The sequence below is a fragment of the Pristiophorus japonicus genome, chromosome 3 (genome assembly GCF_044704955.1).
Source record: "Pristiophorus japonicus isolate sPriJap1 chromosome 3, sPriJap1.hap1, whole genome shotgun sequence".
Classification (NCBI taxonomy): Eukaryota; Metazoa; Chordata; class Chondrichthyes; family Pristiophoridae; genus Pristiophorus; species Pristiophorus japonicus.
This window is the reverse complement of record NC_091979.1, coordinates 142950858-142968805: the sequence shown is the minus strand read 5'-3', so window position 1 is coordinate 142968805 and position 17948 is coordinate 142950858. Positions and strand designations below refer to the sequence as shown.

Sequence of the window (17948 nt, the reverse complement as noted above, 5' to 3'; positions counted from 1 at the left end):
CCCTAGGATGCAAGCCGTCAAGTCCCAGGGGCTTGTCCACCTTTAGTCCCATTAGTTTGCCTAGTACTTTTTCTCTAGTGATGGTGATTGTTTTAAGTCCCTCCCTCTCTTTTCCCCCCCCCCCCCCCCCGATAGCCCCTTGATTATCAATTTTTGGGATGCTTTTATTGTCCTCTATAGTGAAGACCGATATAAAATATTTGTTCAAAGTCTCCGCCATTTCCCCGTTTTCCATTATTAATTCCCAGTCTCATCCTCTAAGGGACCAACATTTCCTTTAGCTACTCGCTTCCTTGTTATACACCTGTAGAAGCTCGTACTGTCTGTTTTTATATTTCTTGCTAGTTTACTCTCATAAGCTATCTTCCCCCTCTCAATCATTTTTTTAGTCGTCCTTTTCTGGTTTCTAAACATTTCCCAGTCCTCTGGCTTCCACTATTCCTCACAACATTGTATGCCTGTGGACACAGCAAAAGCTAGTAGAACATAACATTTTAATATCTGAAAGAATGGATTCCTGATGTAATTGAGAAAAGAATGTGAAAGCAATGCAATTTAAAAACAAATTGCTAGGCAATAAAGAATAATAGGACATTGGAGCCAAGACATTCCTTACCTTGAATGTATGGCATGTTTCCTGGGAGCAATACAATATAAGGTATTGGTGAGGCCACACCTGGAATACTGCGTGCAGTTTTGGTTTCCATATTTACAAAAGGATATAGTTGCTTTGGAGAAGGTTCAGTAGGTTGATTCCGGGGATGAGGGGGTTGACATGAGGAAAGGTTGAGTAGGTTGGGCCTCTACTCATTGGAATTCAGAAGAAAGAGAGGTGATCTTATCGAAGCATATAAGATTATGAGGGAGCTTGACAAGGTGGATGCAGAGAGGATGTTTCCACTGATGGGGGAGACTAGAACTAGAGGGCATGATTTTAGAATAAGGGGCTGTCCATTTAAAACAGAGATGAGGAGAAATTCTTCTGAGGGTTGTAAATCTATGGAATTCCTTGTCTCAGTGAGCCGTGGAAGCTGGGACATTGAGTAAATTTAAGACAGAAATAGACAGTTTCTTAAACGATAAGGGGTTATGGGGAGCGGGCAGGGAAGTGGAGCTGAGTCCATGATCAGACCAGCCATGATCTTATTATTGAATGCTGGAGCAGGCTCGAGGGGCCGTATGGCCTACTCCTGTTCGTATTTCTTGTGTTCTTATGTTAAAGTCCTCATGTGTACCTGAAAGTGGACTAAATGCATTGAGAAACTAGGACTAACATATTACAGACTTGTCTTTTATGTCATAGAGGAATATTGAAAATGTAGATTGCATTTTGTAACGCTTGCATACTTAACAGTAGTTGAAGCAAATGATAAGCAACAGAGAGAGAAAGCACTGGGAGGGAGCTCTGTCAGGGCAACAAATAGGCACTTATCTCCAGGATCTTCTGTATGTGATACAGCCACACTGAAAGCTACCATTTGAATTGTTACTTGCTAAGTCTTTCCTCATCTTGATGAGCAAACTTACAAAACCAGCTGGTGCTGACCTTTGCGCTTCAGGCATGTTTGTTGGCAAAGGTTACTGTCTGGAGATTGGTGCATGATGAAATGGAGAAGGATACAAAAATTGGCAATAATGTCAATAAACTACTAACTCAGCACTGTTGTGGGAAATGTTCCAGTACTTTTTATTACAGATTCATCACATGGCATTCATTATTCATGTGATAGCAATAAGGATCTAAAACATTTTTGGTATGAACAGACATAGTGTTGAGGGTTTGCAGAATACTGTGAAAGTCTGATCTTCCAATTCTGTGTGCATTGTGGCATTTTATACCAATTACTGAATTTACAAGACAAAAAACATACTAAAAGCTGTGTAAAATTAAATACTGTGGGGTTGAAATTCGGTGCTGCCATTTTTGAGGCGATGTCACCGCCTGAATGTTGATTTTACCGCCAGGTGTTAGGTGCAGCCTTAAATTACTAAATTCAGTTTTAACTCCAAAAGATGAGAGAGCAGCGCTTACAAAGTGGCGTTTCACACTCATCCTCGGCGCCAGCGGGGCAGAAGCTCAGGAGGCCTACTCAATTTCACAATGGAAAGTGCTGCCATACTAGGAAAAAGAATGGGGAAGAAAAAAAAATAACTAAAACTTCAACAATCCACTAACACACTTCCCCACTCTTAAAACTAATGAAAATGTACAGAAATAAATAGAGAGAGTGTTAAGTTCTGGAACTCTCCATTCCACTGACTTTGGCACCTCTGCAATCGTCCTCCTCCCACCCCCATTGGCAGCCGTGCCTTCAGCGGGTAATTCCCAAGTTCTGGAATTACCTCCCTAAATCCCCGTGGCTCTGCACCTCTTTCTGTTCCTTTTTAAGACCTTCCATAAAACCCACCTCTTTGACGAAGCTTTTGGTCACCCATTCTAATATCTTTTTTGACTTGGTGCCTATTTTTTTCCTTACATTTCTGTAAAGTATTTTGGAAGGTTTTTTATGATAGAGGCTATTTATCAATGCAAGATTGTTGTCGTTGTCATCTGCCTCTCTTTTTCTCAGATTCAGCATCTTAGACCATAGGTGAGCGTTCACCTCTGTGATATGGAGTGTGGCTTGACCTGCCTAATGGGTAATTTTAGCGATCTTGGGGATTGAACTGAAAGTCCTTGTCACTGTAGTTTGGTTTATCTTCCTTGACTTTGGAAGGCAACAGAATAAACTCTTCACTCTTCCGTGACGTCGGCTAAAAATTACCAGTTAAATTAAACAGTAATGTACAATTTAACAGAACTAATAATACAAAGTAGATACATGCAGCGGCGTCAGTGGCTGGCCGGGAGCCGAAGAAAGAACAGCAGCAGCCTTCGAGCTGTGAGGGGACTGACTGAGGCCATTTGGACAGGGAGAGGCAGCCACATCGACATCTTTATATTTAAATTTGCAGAATGGGTGCTGCATTGTCAACACCACATTATGCAATGGTTTGCTTCCTCATGCAAGAAATTCTTTGTTCTTGGTGGACGTTGATCCATTGCAAAGTTGAATTGGCACTTTTATTGCTCCAAACACACAGTCCTTAATTTGCAGGCACCGGTTCTGCAAGTTTAGCAGTGAAAAGCTGAACTCACTGATTTCAGCAGGTGATTTATTCAGCAGTGCTGCTAAAAGCACTCCCTCACACACAGAAATATCAAGAAAATTAAAATACAAGCCTTTGCAAGGGTCCAAGAAACAAATCTTCACTTTTTCTGCAATACTTTTAAAAATGGCCGAGTGCCAATGTTTACTTCAGACTGCGCGTGCGCGAATGCTCCAACGCGCACGCGCAGGGTTGCCGGCACCAAGAAGCCTCATTTCAATTGTACCCGCCCCCTCCTACTTACAAAATCGGCGCGAGTGGTAGGCTCCGCCCCCTGTGCGCCGCGCCAAGCAGACATCGAGCTCCAAGGAGCTCGAGAATACCGCACTTTCTTTTTCGGCACGAAAAACAGGCGCCCAGCTCTGAGGTGCGCCTTTTTCTCCGCGTGTGGAAACTTGGGGCCATAGTAACTGTGTCCTGCTTTGGGTTTTCTTTGTAAATAACTTTTAACATTTATCTTGTTGGTAGGCTTATCCTATTTTAATAGTTCTCTTGACTTCTCTCAGTCATGGATTAGGCAATTGTTACCAAAACAACATTTGGATTAGAAAGATTAAGAAAATCACATCATTTGCAGTGTTCTTGTGTACCACAAACAGTCTTCAATATCTTCCTGTTTTGTTCAGCAGTGCATACAAATTTGAGTTTTAATGATGTACAATTAAAGTTCCTAGCGGTTTAATAATGTTTTGTAGCTACCTTCAGTTTCTGCGCGTGAAACACCAAATAATGTATGAATGTGTTCTACAAGGACTTATGACGTAACTTAGTGAAGTATGTATTTATTTACACTTCTAGAACTGTAAATGGCTAAGTGGGATTCGTGCAGTTAGGATTGTCAAGCGGTTGTCTAATATAATTGGTAAAGGTGAAGAATTTAAGAATGTTCATTTACCTTCAAAAAATTGTCAATTGCCACCAACGATTTGGGGTGTTCCACAAAATAAAACAACTTGCATTTATATACGCCACAAAATTGGGATCGTTAGCGCCCGTTTTTTGGGCGCTACGAGCACCGTTAGAGCTCCAAAATGACGTCTGCGGCACGTGTGCACACTTGTGGGGTGAATCGTGCCAGACGCCATATTTGGTGAGGGCGTTAACATGTGCGCAGTGAATGTCTGCCGGAAGTATGCAGAGCAGGCAGATCATGATGTCAATTGCTGACTTCAAGACTTCTGCACAAACCATTTGCTGCTAGACATGGGTGCCCTAGTAGGAATTCCCCTTGGAATACCGCATGACTTACAGAATGAACAGAGGCCATGCAGAGCAGGATAAGCTGCTGGAAGAGGAAGAGGGAAACTAGGGCTCTCAGCAGGATGCCATATCCGCCCAGGTTGTTCAGGGAACAATTCTCCGATCTGAACCTCAGCGAGGAACAATGAGTGCGATATCTGCGCTTCAGTAAGGAGATCCTCACTGAAATCTGCCACCTGCTGCAGCCACAACTGTAACCTCGCGTACAAGGCTTCATGGCAACACCCTCGCTCCAAGCATTGGCATCTGCTCGACTACGTCATCGTCCGAACGAGGGTCCGCAAGGACGTGCGCATCACCCACGCCATGACAGGAGCTGACGATTGCTGGATGGACCACCACCTAATCCGCTCTGTCATCTCCATCAAGGTAGCCCCAAAACGGAACAATGCCGCAGAAACAATGCCGCAGAAAAATCAACGTTGGAGCACTCAAAGACCCTGCTAAGAAAGCTCTCTTCAGCCAGAGCCTCACTACCAACCTGACGACTCCCAGTGATCGAGAGATGCAGAATGTCCACAGCGCTTGTTCTGCCTTCGAGGCATCCATAATTAGCACCTGTGAAGAGATGCTCGGTCACTCGACCAGGGAACACCAAGACTGGTTCGACGAGAATGAGCAGGAGCTCCAGGAGCTAATAAGCCGCAAGCGCAAGGCATTCTTGGGCTGGAAACAGCAACACAACTTGAGAGCAAGGAAGCAGCTCTACAGACGTCTGAAGGCCGAGATCCAACAAAAAAACTCATGACCTAAAGAACCGATGGTGGATGGAAAAAGTGCAGGAGATCCAGCAACTAGCCAACAACCACGACATGAGTGGATTCTTTAACACAGTCAAGTCCACCTATAGCCCAAGCACACAAGGCCCCACCCCACTGCGGGCCAAGAACAAAGAGGTACTCATCAAGGACAAGGGCAGTCAGTACCCACTGGAAGGAGCACTTCGAAGATCTCCTTAACCGAGACTCTGTCTTTGGTGCGAGTGTCCTCGACTCCATCCCACAGCATGCTAGCCGTCACCACCTTGGCACAACCCCAGCCCGGCATGAAGTTGAAAAGGCCATCTGACAACTGAAGAACAACAAGGCCTCAGGAGCAGATGGAATGTCCGCCGAAGCACCAAAACATGGGGGAGAAGCACTATTGGCGCGAATACGTTAACTCATTTCTCTTATTTGGAAGGAGGAGAGCATGCCAGGAGAGCTGAGATGCCGTATTCGTGAACATCTTCAAGAAAGGTGACACATTCCAATTGTGGTAGTTACAGAGGAGTTTCCCTTCCACCAGTCATCGCAAGAATCCTCCTCAATCGCTTTCTCCCTGTGGCTGAAGAGGTCCTCCCAGAGGCGCAATGCGGATTCTGCCCACTAAGGGGCACAATGAATATGACCTTCACTGCGCATCAAATTCAAGAGAAATGCAGGGAACACCAACCTCTGTACATGGCCACCTTTGACTTCACAAAGGCCTTCGACACTATCAACCGTGAGAGATTATGGAGAGTCCTCCAAGTTCGGCTGCCCTCAAAAGTTTGTCACCATCCTCCGCCTGTTTCACGATGACATGCAAGCCGTGGTCCTGACCAACGGATCCACCACACACCCAATTCACGTATGGACCGGGGTCAAGCAAGGCTGTGTCATCGCACCAACCCTCTTCTCGATCTTCCTTGCTGCAGTGCTCCATCTCACCCTCAGTAAGCTCCCTGCTGGAGTGGAGCTAATCCACAGGACAAACGCAAAACTGTTCATCCTCCGTCGCCTCCAATCCAGATCCAAGTCGTTCCATCCTCTGTCATTGAATTACAGTACGCAAACGACACCTGCATCACTCGGAGGATGAACTCCAAACCATCGTACAAGAGCATGGACCTTACACTAAACATTCGTAAGACAAAAGTCCTCTACCAACCTGCCCTTGCCACACAGTACTGCTCCTGATTATCAAAATCCACGACGAAGCCTTGGACAAAATTGACCATTTTCCATACCTCGGGAGCCTACTGTCAACAAGGGCAGACGTCGATGACTAAGTCCAACACCACTTTCAGTGTGCCAGTGTAGCCTTCGGTCGCCTGAGGAAGAGAGTGTTTGAAGACCAGGACCTCAAACTCGGCACCAAGCTCATGGTCTACAGAGCAATAGTGATACCCACCCTCCTATATGCATCAGAGACATGGACTATGTGCAGCAGGCAGCTCAAAGCACTGGAGAAGTACCACCAATGCTGCCTCTGCAAGATCCTTCAAATCCATTGGCAGGATAGGCGCACCAACGTCGGATTTCTCGCTCAGACCAAAATCCCCAACATCTAAGCATTGACCATGCTCGATCAGCTCCGATGGATGGGCCATATCATCCGCATGCCCGATACGAGTCTCTCAAAACAAGCGCTCTACTCAGAGCTCTGACACGGCAAGCGAGCCACAGGTGGGCAGAGGAAACGCTTCAAGGACACCCTCAAAGCCTCCCTGAAAAAGTGCAACATCCCCACCGACATCTGGAAATCCCTGGTGCAGGCCTGCTCAAAGTGGAGGAAAAATATTCGGGAAGGCGCCGAACACTTTGAGTCTCTTTGTCGGGAGCAAGCGGAGGCCAAGCGCAAACAGCGGAAGGAGCGCTCGACAACTCGAGCACTCACCCGTCCCTTCAACTGGCGTCCCTTTAACCACCGTCTGCCCCACCTGTGACAGAGACTGTAGGTCCCACATCGGACTCATCAGTCACCTGGGAACTCATTTTTAGTGTGGAAGCAAGTCATCCTCTGAGGGACTGCCTAAGAAGAATCTCCGAGCTGGGCACGGACCTCATTGCCAGTGACGGTGACCATGAACTTTTATGCGTCAGGTTTCTTCCAGGCTGGTACTGGAGATATTTCCAACAACTCAGTTTGCAGTCCACTGTTGCTTTAGGGAGATCACTGAGGCTCTCTTTTCACAGCTAGGCTGACCACATTCCATTCTCTCTTTCCAGAGACCAGCAGGTGGAGCGAGCACACAGCTGCACTGGATTGCAGGCTTCTCCATGATGCAGAGTGCCATTGACTGCATGCACATCGCTTTGCCGGCGTGGCATGTGAACTCTGCCATATACCGAAACAAAAAGGGCTTTCTGTGACACCCTGCAAGCCCTTTGAACACTGTAATCCATATCCATGATGGCAACAGTCTGATCTTGTATGGCAGCAAGCTGTCCTTGCATGACAGCAGTCTGAGCTTCCACTACAAGATGTCTAGGTACTTACAGGGGAGGATAAAGAAAAAAAGGGATGCTTATGTCATATACCAACAGCTAAATACTATAGAAGCTTTAGAGAAATATAGAAAGTTAAGAGGCAAAATTAAAAAGGATATTAGGAATGCTAAGAGCATGAGAAACTCTTGGCCAGTAAAATTAAGGAAAACCCTAAGATGTTCTATAAATATATTAAGAGTAAAGGGGTAACTAAAGAAAGGGAGGGTCTATTGGAGACCATGAGGGTAATCTTTATGTGGAGGCAGAAGATGTTGGTAGGGTTCTTAATGAATACTTTGCATCTGTTTTCACAAAGGAAAGAGGTAATGCAGATACTGCTATCAAGGAGGAGTGTGATATTCTGGATGAAATAAATATAGTGAGAGAGGAAGTATTAAGGGGTTTAGCAGCTTTGAAAATAGATAAGTCCCCAGGCCCGGATGAAATGCATCCAAGGCTGTTGAGCGAAGTAAAAGAGGAAATAGCAGAGGTCTTGACCATAATTATCCAGTCCTCTTTGGATCTGGGCATGGTGCCGGAGGATTGGAGGACTGCTAATGTAGTACCCTTGTTGAAGAAGAGAAAAAGGGAAAAGTCGAGTAATTACAGGCCTGACAGCCTAACCTCAGTGGTGGGAAAATTATTGGAAAATATCCTGAAAGACAGGATAAATCTACATTTGGAAAGGCAAGGATTAATTAGGGACAGTCAGCATGGATTTGTTAAGGGAAGATCGTGTTTGACTAACCTGATTGACCCTCTTGGTTACCTCCTTAAAAAATTCAATGAGCGTAGTGCGTATGATGTAGTATATTTGGACTTTAGCAAGGCTTTTGATAAGGTCCCACATGGTAGACTGATCATGAAGGTTAAAGCTCATGGGATACAGGGCAAAGTGGCAAGTTGGATCCAAAATTGACCTTGGAGGTAGGAAGCAAAGGGTAATGATTGATGGATGTTTTTGTGACTGGAAGGATGTTTCCAGTGGGGTTCCGCAGGGCTCAGTACTGGGTCCCTTGCTTTTTGTGGTATATATCAACAATTTAGATTTGAATATAGGGGGTATGATTAAGAAGTTTGCAGGTGACACTAAAATTGGCTGTGTGGTTGATAATGAAGAGGAAAGTCATGGGCTGCAGGAGGATATCAATCTACTGGTCAGGTGGGCAGACCAGTGGCAAATGGAATTTAATTCAGAGAAGTGTGAGGTGATGCACTTTGGGAGGGCTAATAAGGAAAGGGTATACACATTAAGTGGTAGATCACTTAATAGTGTAGATGAACAAAGGGACCTTGGAGTGCTTGTCCACAGATCCCTGAAAGTAGCAGGCCAGGTGGATAAGGTGGTTAAGACGACATACAGAATGCTTGCCTTTATTGGTCTGGGCATAGAATATAAGAGCAGGGAAGTTATGCTTAAATTGTATAATACTTTGGTTAGGACACAGCTGGAGTACTGCGTGCAGTTCTGGTCGTCGTATTATAGGAAGGACGTGATTGCATTAGAGAGGGTGCAAAGGAGATTTACTTGGCTGCTGCCTGGAATGGAGAATCTTAGATATGAGGACAGATTGGATAGGCTGGGTTTGTTCTCATTGGAACAGAGGAGGTTGAGAAGAGACCTCATTGAGGTGTACAAAATATTGAGGGGCCTGGACATAGTAGATAGTAAGGGTCTATTTCCATTGGTGGAGGGATTTATTACGAGGGGGCATAGTTTTAAGTGGTTGGTGGAAGGTTTAGAAGGGATTTGAGGGGGGATTCTCTACGTAGAGGGTTGTGGGGATCTGGAACTCGCTGCCTAGAAGAGTGGTGGATGCAGAAAACCTCACCACTTTTAAGAGATGGTTGGATGAGCACTTGGATTGCAGTAACCTGCAGGGTTATGGACCAAGAGCTGGTAATTGGGATTAGACTGGATGACCTTTTGTTAGACGACACAGACATAATGGTAAGTACTGCAGGGAATAGAATATGGCCAGGGTGATGATCTGGACTAGTTTTGATCGCCTGGATGGGTCGGAGAGGAATTTTCCCAGATTTTTTCTCCCTAAATTGGCCTGGGTTTTTATCTGGTTTTTGCCTCTTCCAGGAGATCACATGGCTCCGGTTGGGGAGGAGTGTAGAATGTTTCAGTATAAGTGGTGTCGCAGTTGTGTGAGGCGGACTGGTTGGGCTGGATGCTCTTTGCCTTTCTGTCATTGTTCATAGGTTTATATGTAATCTTTTAGGGCTGCTCTTTGACAGCCGGCGCAGACACGATGGGCCGAAATGGCCTCCTTCTGCGCTGTGAATTTCTATGTTTCTATGTTTCTACAGCATTCAGACGATGAGTGGCTCCTGCTTGTGCTGCAATGGAAGCTGAGAAATCAGCCATCAGATGCTGCATTATGGTTGGGTCCATACGTGTGCTAATGGATTTCCCCACCACTTCCATGCTGGAAAATATGAGGTCCAAGCTCTGTGCAAAGCCCTGTGCCAAGTTGGTGCCGGACTCCTCCATACTCCTTAATATTGCACTCAGGCTTTCTGGCAGGCTTCGTAATGCACCAATTATTTCATTGTGTACACCCATCAGCCGCCTTCTGTAGCCTGCCCCATCAATGTCCTCTTCTGAGTCCTTTGCAGCAGAACTCATGTGCAACTTCGCCCTCTGGTGAGCTGGCACCTACACTATCCTTGCCCCCTGCCCTGGCTGCAGGCCACTCGTGCTTGGTGTCTCATCACATGCTGACCCCACCTCTATGTCAGCCTCTAAATTACACATAGTGTCAGTATCTGAGCTGGTGACTGCAAGTGTGAAATCAAATGAAGGCGTGTCTTCATCATCACAGTCTTCTTGCTCTTCCACCACTAACTGGGCAGTTTGCAGTTCTCGGGTTTCTGAAAGGAGAACGGTACAAGGATAAGGGTGTGGTGAGGGGAAGTGGGAGGTGGGGGAAATAAGAAGTGCATGCTTACAACATCTGCAGCTTGTAAATCAGAAGAGATTGTGGAGTGAGGAGGAAGTGGCATGTGAGAAGGAGGATTACATATGAGAATCTTTGATGGTTTCACCCTCGATGCTGGATAGATCCTCGGCACTGGTCGTTCCAACAATGGCCAGCATTGTCTCCCCTATGGGGGTTAGGACATGCAGGTGTACCTGTCCCCCCCACCAGTTAGTGCCTGCTACCTCCGATTGTGCGCCGAACTGCAAGAGAGAGGGAAATGTGTCCGTGCATGTGGTGCAATCTGTTTAGATGATGTGGCTGCCATGGTTGAATAGGTGGCAGTGTGTGCGAGCTGTGAGATGTAGGTGTGAGGCTTGTAGCAGTGCTAAGTGTGTGAGGCTTGCAGCAGTGCTAAGTGTGTAAGGGTGAGGTGCAGCTATGAGTGTTAGTTATGAATTTTGATTGATCGAGATCGTTGGTAGGTGTGGAATGGGGGTGTGGTGCATTGAGCAGTGTGTGAGGCTAGTGTACAGTTGGTAAGATATGGCATTTGAAGATACATTCACTGACCTTGACCATTCATGTGAGGTCATTGAACTTCTTGTGGCCCTGCATCCAGGTCCTGGGGACTTGACACCTGATATTGACCTCTGGCTATCTGCTCCCACTGCCTTCTGAGAGTGTATGCAGGGCCTCCTGGCCCTCTGTGGATATAAGATGTCTCTCCTACTTTGCATCTCCTCCACCAAGGCTTCCAGTGCAGCGTCCGAAAACCATGGAACCCACTCTCCCCCATGTTGTGCCATTTTCACTGTTTCCCAGGACAGATTCGCTTCTTGCACGACTGCCAGCACCTGCATCAGCCACAATGTACTGTTTTCGGTGGCTATCGAATTTAGCCTCTATAGTGTCTTTAATGTAGAAAAGCATTCCAATGCGCTTCACAAAGGTGTAATAAAAAAAAAAAGAATGTTGAACCAAAGAAGGAAATATTAGGAAGGTGACCAAAAGCTTTGTCAAAGAGTTGGGTTTTAAGGAGGGTCTTAAAGTAGGAGAGGGAGGCGGAGGCAATTTCAGAGCTTGGGTCTTAGGCAGCTGAAGGCACAGCCACCTATTGTGGGGGGAATGCACAAGACACCACAGTCAGAGGAACAGAGTGTTCAGGAAGGGGGTTTGGAAGGCTGGAAGAGCGAGGCCATGACGGAATTAAAACATGAGGATTATAATTTTATATTTGAGGCATTAGGGGACTGGGAACCAATGTAGATGAATGATGACGGGTGATGGGTGAATGGGATGGTGCAGGATTGGATACAGGCAGCAGAGCTTTGGATGAACTGAAGTTTTCAGAGGGTGGAATTTAGGAGGCTAACTAGGAGAGCATTGCAGTACCCAGGTTTGGAGGTGACAAAGGCATGGATGAGAGTTTGTGGCAAATGGGCTGAAGTAGAGACAGAGGCAGGTTATGTTATGTTACGGGAATGGAAATAGGCTTTGTGAAGGAGTATATGCGGTCAGATGCTCAGCTTGGGAACAGTCTGGGTCAGTCTGAGGTGGTGGCCGAGGAGGGAGATGGAATTGACGGTAAGAGTAGGAGTAAAGATGATGGTTTCAGTTTTTCCGAGGAAATAGCGGCTGATGCAAGACTGGATGTCAGACGAGCATTTGACAACACACAGGAATTGGAGTAGGTCAAAAGAGCTAGTGGAGAAGTAGAAGTAAGTGTCATCAGCGTACATATGTGGATGATATCGGCAAGCATGTAGCTAAGCAACAGGAGGGTGTTAAGTTCAGAATAACTCCACGAGGCTGTGTTGTAAGCTCAAACCATTGTGACCTTGGTCTCTTTAATATAACTCCAAAGTGAGGCAGCAGCATGATGAGCTGCCTTTTATACCTGCTTGCTCCAGGGTACACAGACCCATACATCTCCCACTGGTGTGCCCCCTAGTGGCAAGTCTGACACACAGGTTAGGTTCACATACATAACATCATTTCCCCCCCCAAAGTCTTAAGTACTTAAGTTATTTACAGGTTGAGGCAATCCGGGACTCTACGTTCCCAGGTTGATCGCCTGAGTTGAAGTCCTGGCATGGGTGAGTTGGTCGGATCATTGTTGCACGGCTGCGCGGATGGTCTGATCGGACTGTCTGGCATGGTGGGTTCATCCTTGTGGTTGACAGCGAGGTCAGTTGCTGGTTGGCTGCGTGTTGGTGGATCGTAGATGGTAGGGTCTTCTTCAAACTGTTCTTGGTTGACTGTGGATCGCAGTTTGGTCTGATCCAGGTGCTTTCTGCACGTTTGCCCATTCAACAATTTTACAACAAACACTCTATTCCCCTCCTTGGCTAAGACAGTGCTAGCAATCCACTTGGGACTGTGACCGTAATTTAGAACAAACACCAGATCATTAACCTCAATGTCATGCGATGCCGCCGCGCAATCATGGTACACGTTATGCCTGTGCCACCATGTTTCTACGTGATCATTGAGATCCGGATGGACTAAGGAGAGCCTGGTTTTGAGTGCTCTCCATTAACAATTCTGCAGGTGGAACCCCGGTGAGCGAGTGGGGTGGCGTCCGGTAGCTGAACAGGACCCTGAATAACCGGGTCTGCAAGGAGCCGTCCGTTACGCGTTTCAAGCTTTGCTTAATAGTTTGGACTGCCTGTTCCACGTGGCCGTTGGATGCGGGCTTAAATGGGGCAAACTTGACATGCTTAATGCCATTGCGGGTCATGAATGCGTTGAATTCCGAGCTGGTTCATTGTCACTGACAAGAACGCGGGCAAACCATGGGTGGCGAACATGGCCCTAAGGCTTTCAATGGTGGCAGTGGACGTACATGATGACATTATTATACATTCAATCCATTTTGAGTAAGCGTCCACTGCTACTAGAAACATCTTCCCGAGAAAGGGGCCAGCGAAATCTACGTGGACCCTGGACCACGGTTTGGAGGGTCATGACCACAGGCTCAGGAGGGCCTCCCTGGGTGCATTGCTCAACTGTGAGCAAGTGTTGCATTGGTGTACGCATGACTCCAATTCCGCGTCAATGCCGGGCCACCAGATGTGCGACCTGGTGATAGCCTTCATCATGATTATGCCTGGGTGGGTACGGTGTAGGTCGCGTATAAACGTCTCCCTGCCTCTTTTGGGCAAGATCACGTGATTCCCCCATAGGAGACAATTTGATTGGATGGATAATTCAACCTTGCGTCGGTGAAATGGCTTGATTTCGTCTTGCATTCCCCCGGGAACCACCGACTAGCTCCCATTAAGGATGCAGCTTTTTACTAGCGATAGCACTGGGTCCAGGCTAGTCCAGGTCCTGATCTGGCGAGCCATGATTGGTGACCCCTTGCTCTCAAAAGCATCCATTACCAGAAGCAATTCTGCTGTTTGCGCCATTTCCACCCCGGTGGTGGACAATGGCAGCCGACTGAGAGCATCAGCGCAGTTCTCAGTGCCTGATCTGTGGCGGATTACATAGTCATAAGCAGACAATGTTAGTGCCCATCTCTGAATGTGGGACGAAGCATTGGTGTTGATACCTTTGCTTTCTGAGAGCAGTGAGGTGAGCGGTTTGTAGTCCATTTCGAGCTCGAACCGGAGGACAAATAGATATTGGTGCATTTTCTTAACCCCGTATATGCAAGCCAACGCTTCTTTCTCAACCATGCTGTCGGCTCTTTCAGCCTTGGATAAACTTCTGGATGCATATGCCACCGGTTGCAGTTTGCCTGACACATTTGCTTGCTGTAACACACAACCGACCCCGTACAATGACGCATCACATGCTAGTACTAAACGTTTACATGGGTCGTACTAAACGTTTACATGGATCATACAATACAAGTAACTTGTTAGAGCATAGCAGATTTATGGCATTAAAGGCTGTCTCGTGCGATTTACCCCAAACCCAGTCGGCACCCTTGCGTAGCAATAGATGCAAGGGCTCCAGCAGTGTGCTCAACCCCGGTAGAAAGTTACCAAAATAGTTGAGTCCCAGAAACGAACGCAGCTCCGTCACATTCTGTGGTCTGGGTACGTCCTTGATGGACTCTGTCTTGGAGTCCGTGGGTCTGATGCCGTCTGCCGCGATCTTCCTCCCCAGAAATTCAACCTCTGGCATCAGGAAAACAGACTTGGAGCATTTCAGCCCGAGTCCCACACTGTTCAGTCGCTTTAGAACCTCTTCCAGGTTGTGCAAGTGTTCGGTGGTGTTGAGACCAGTGATCAATATGTCATCTTGGAACACCACGGTGCATGGAACTGATTTCTGCAGACTCTCCATGTTCTTCTGGAAGATGGCCGCAGCCGAGCGCATCCCAAAGGGGCATCTGTGGTATATGAACAGTCCTTTGTGCGTGTTGATGCACGTCAACTTTTTTGACGGTTCAGCCAGCTCCTGTGTCATGTATGCAGAGGTTAGGTCTAGCTTGGTGAACGACTTTCCTCCTGCTACCTTTGCGAATAAGTCCTCCGCTTGGGGTAGTGGGTACTGGTCCTGTTATGAGACTCGGTTGATAGTCACTTTGTAGACCCCGCAGATTCTGACCGTCCCATTGCTCTTTAGTACCGGCACGATTGGACTGGCCCACTCGTTGAACTCGACTGGCGATATGATTCCCTCTCGTTGAAGTCTGTCCAGCCCGATTTCGACTTTCTCTCGCATCATATATGGGACTGCTTGGGCCTTGTGATGAACGGGCTGTGCCTCAGGAACAAGATGGATCTGCACTTTGGCACCTGTGAAGTTGCCGATGCCTGGCTCAAATAACGCCGGTAATTTGTTTAGCACCTGGGCGCACGAAGACAATGCTTTTGATGTCGTCCCAGTTCCACCAGATCTTGCCTAGCCAGCTCCAACGAACAGTGTTGGGCCATCGCCTGGTGCAATCCATAGTGGTAAATCATGCACCATTCCGTCATACGATACTTTCACTGCCGATAACAGGTATGAGTTCTTTGGTGTAAGTGCGCAGTATTGTGTGAATCGGGCTCAGTTTTGGCCTCTGTGCCTTGCTACTCCACAGTTTCTCAAAAGCCTTCTGGCTCATAATCGATTGACTTGCCCCCGTGTCCAATTCCATGGAGACTAGAATACCGTTAAGTTTAACTTTCAACATTATCTGAGGGCTTTTGGTGGTGAAGGTGTGTACCCCATATACTTCCTCTTCTTCCTCGGGTTGTTTTGCCTCTCTTGCTCGTTTAGCGTGATCCGTGCTGGATCGGTCATTCTCTGCTGACTCTGCTACATGGTGAGTCCGAGGTCACTTGCACATTCGCTGGAGGTGCCCCATTGTTCCATAGTCCTTGCACACATAGTGAATCGACATTGAAGGGCTCTATAACTGCCCCCGCAGCGCCAACATGGTGTTAATGGATTCGTATTAGCACTCCACAACGGCTTCTGAGTCACCCTAGGCCTGGCCTCTGCGGTCGTGTGGGCCTTACCATGTACAGTTCTGCCTGCTGAAGGCATTATTTTATGCACAGTACTTGCCAGTGAGCTTCGATTCTGTGAAGATATCTGTTTCATGTCGCTCATGGGTATGAAGGCCTAGGCTATCGTGATGGCCTTGCTAAGATCTAAGGATTCGGCAGGCAGTAGTCTGCGGAGGATGGCTTCGTGGCCAACTCCGAGCATGAAAAAGTCCCGCAACATTTTCCCTAAAGATCCTGCAAATTCGCACTGTCCTGCAAGGCGTCTTAGGTCGGCGACAAAACTCGCCATGTTCTGCCCCTCAGAGCGATGGTGCATGTAAAAGCAATACCTGGCCATTAAGCTGTTCTCCTTTGGCTGGAGGTGTTCCAGAGCCAGCATACACAGCTCTGTGTAAGTCTTGTCTGTTGGTTTGTCTGGGACTAGTAGATTTTTGAGGCGGTCATATACCGATGACCGTCTCAGCCGTGTCCAGCTCGTTTGCCACGAAGTACTGGTCGAGACACTCAATGAAGGCTTCCCAATCATCACCCTCAACAAATCTCTCAAGAATGCCAACGGCAGCCATTTCTGCGTGAAAGTTCGTGATCTGTAACTCGTCGCCAGTTGTTAAATTCAGAATAACTCCACGAGACTGTTCTAAGCTCAAACCATTGTGACCTTGGTCTCTTTAATATAACTCCAAAGTGAGGCAGCTGCATAATGGACTGCCTTTTATATCTGCTTGTTCCAGGGTACACAGGTGACCCATAGGTCTTCCACAGGTGTGCCCCCTAGTGGCAAGTCTGACACATAAGTTGGGTTCACATACATAACAGAGGGGACCAAGGATCCTTGTAGGTCTCTGGAGGTAATGGTACGGGAACAGGAAGAGAAACCATTGCTAAGGATTCTCTGGCTTCTATGGGTTAGGTATGAGTGGAACCAAGTGAGGGTAGTCTCACTGAGCTGGACAATGCAGGAGTGACATTGGAGGAAGATGTTGTGGTCGGCTGTTTCAAGGGCTGTGTAGGGGACGAGGAAGGATAAATGACCACGGTCGCAGTCAAAGACAATATCATTCGCTTAAGGCCATTTTGATACTGTGGCTGGAGTGAAAACCTGATTCGAACATTTCAAAAGGGAAGGATGGACGAGGATTTGGGAGCTGACAACACATTCAAGGACTTTAGAGAGGAATGGGATGTTAGAGATAGTGTTCGTGTGCAAGAACAGAGAGTTCAATGGCGAGGTTTTTCAGAAAGATGTTAATGGTGGCAGCTTTGAAAGGAAATAGGAGAATACCTGAGGAAAGGGTATCATTTACAATGTTAGGTAACTTGGAGGCCAGGAAAGCAAGTTGGATGGTCAGCAAGTTAGTGGGAATATGGTCAAGGGTACAGGAGGAGGGTCACATGGATGAGATAAGTTTGGGTTTGGCATGGAGTAAATGGGAGAGAAGCTAGAGAGAGACATGGGATCAGGGGAAAGATGAGAGGGAGCCTGAGGAGAGGTTTTAGCTTAGTGGGCAAGGAGAGGAGGGGGGAAGCAGAAGTGGCAGCTGAACAGATGGGCTCAATCAAAAAAAAAAGTAAACAAAGGTTCGGAATGGAATGAAAAGATCAGAATTTGAAAAATTGAATCCCCAAATCCTTTTAAGGTTAACGAACTGCACAATTTTAACTGTAATGCAGTTAGATAAACATCAAAGCCTCAAAGTAACTCTGGAATTTTCTTTGATTATATGATTGCCAGGTTGACTAAAAGTTCAACTAAAATGTATTTGTACACAGGTCTGTTTCCAGATGTAGGAGGAGGTTTTTTCTTGCCAAGACTGGAAGGGAAACTTGGCCTGTACCTTGCCTTAACAGGATTTAGAATTAAAGGAAGAGATGTGCAACAAGCTGGAATTGCAACTCATTTTGTGAAGTCTGAGAAGGTA

At 46.9% G+C, this 17948-nt stretch overlaps 1 protein-coding gene across 3 annotated transcripts in view; it reads left to right on the top strand.

Annotated features, from left to right (window-relative positions):
* Positions 1-17948, top strand: part of hibch (3-hydroxyisobutyryl-CoA hydrolase) — a 231163-nt gene that overhangs the window by 157843 nt on the left and 55372 nt on the right. For all 3 annotated transcript variants that reach the window (XM_070875870.1, XM_070875871.1, XM_070875872.1), the window contains exon 8: positions 17800-17945. In XM_070875870.1, the coding sequence (XP_070731971.1) occupies positions 17800-17945 (146 nt within the window). The remainder of the gene's footprint in view (positions 1-17799; positions 17946-17948) is intronic.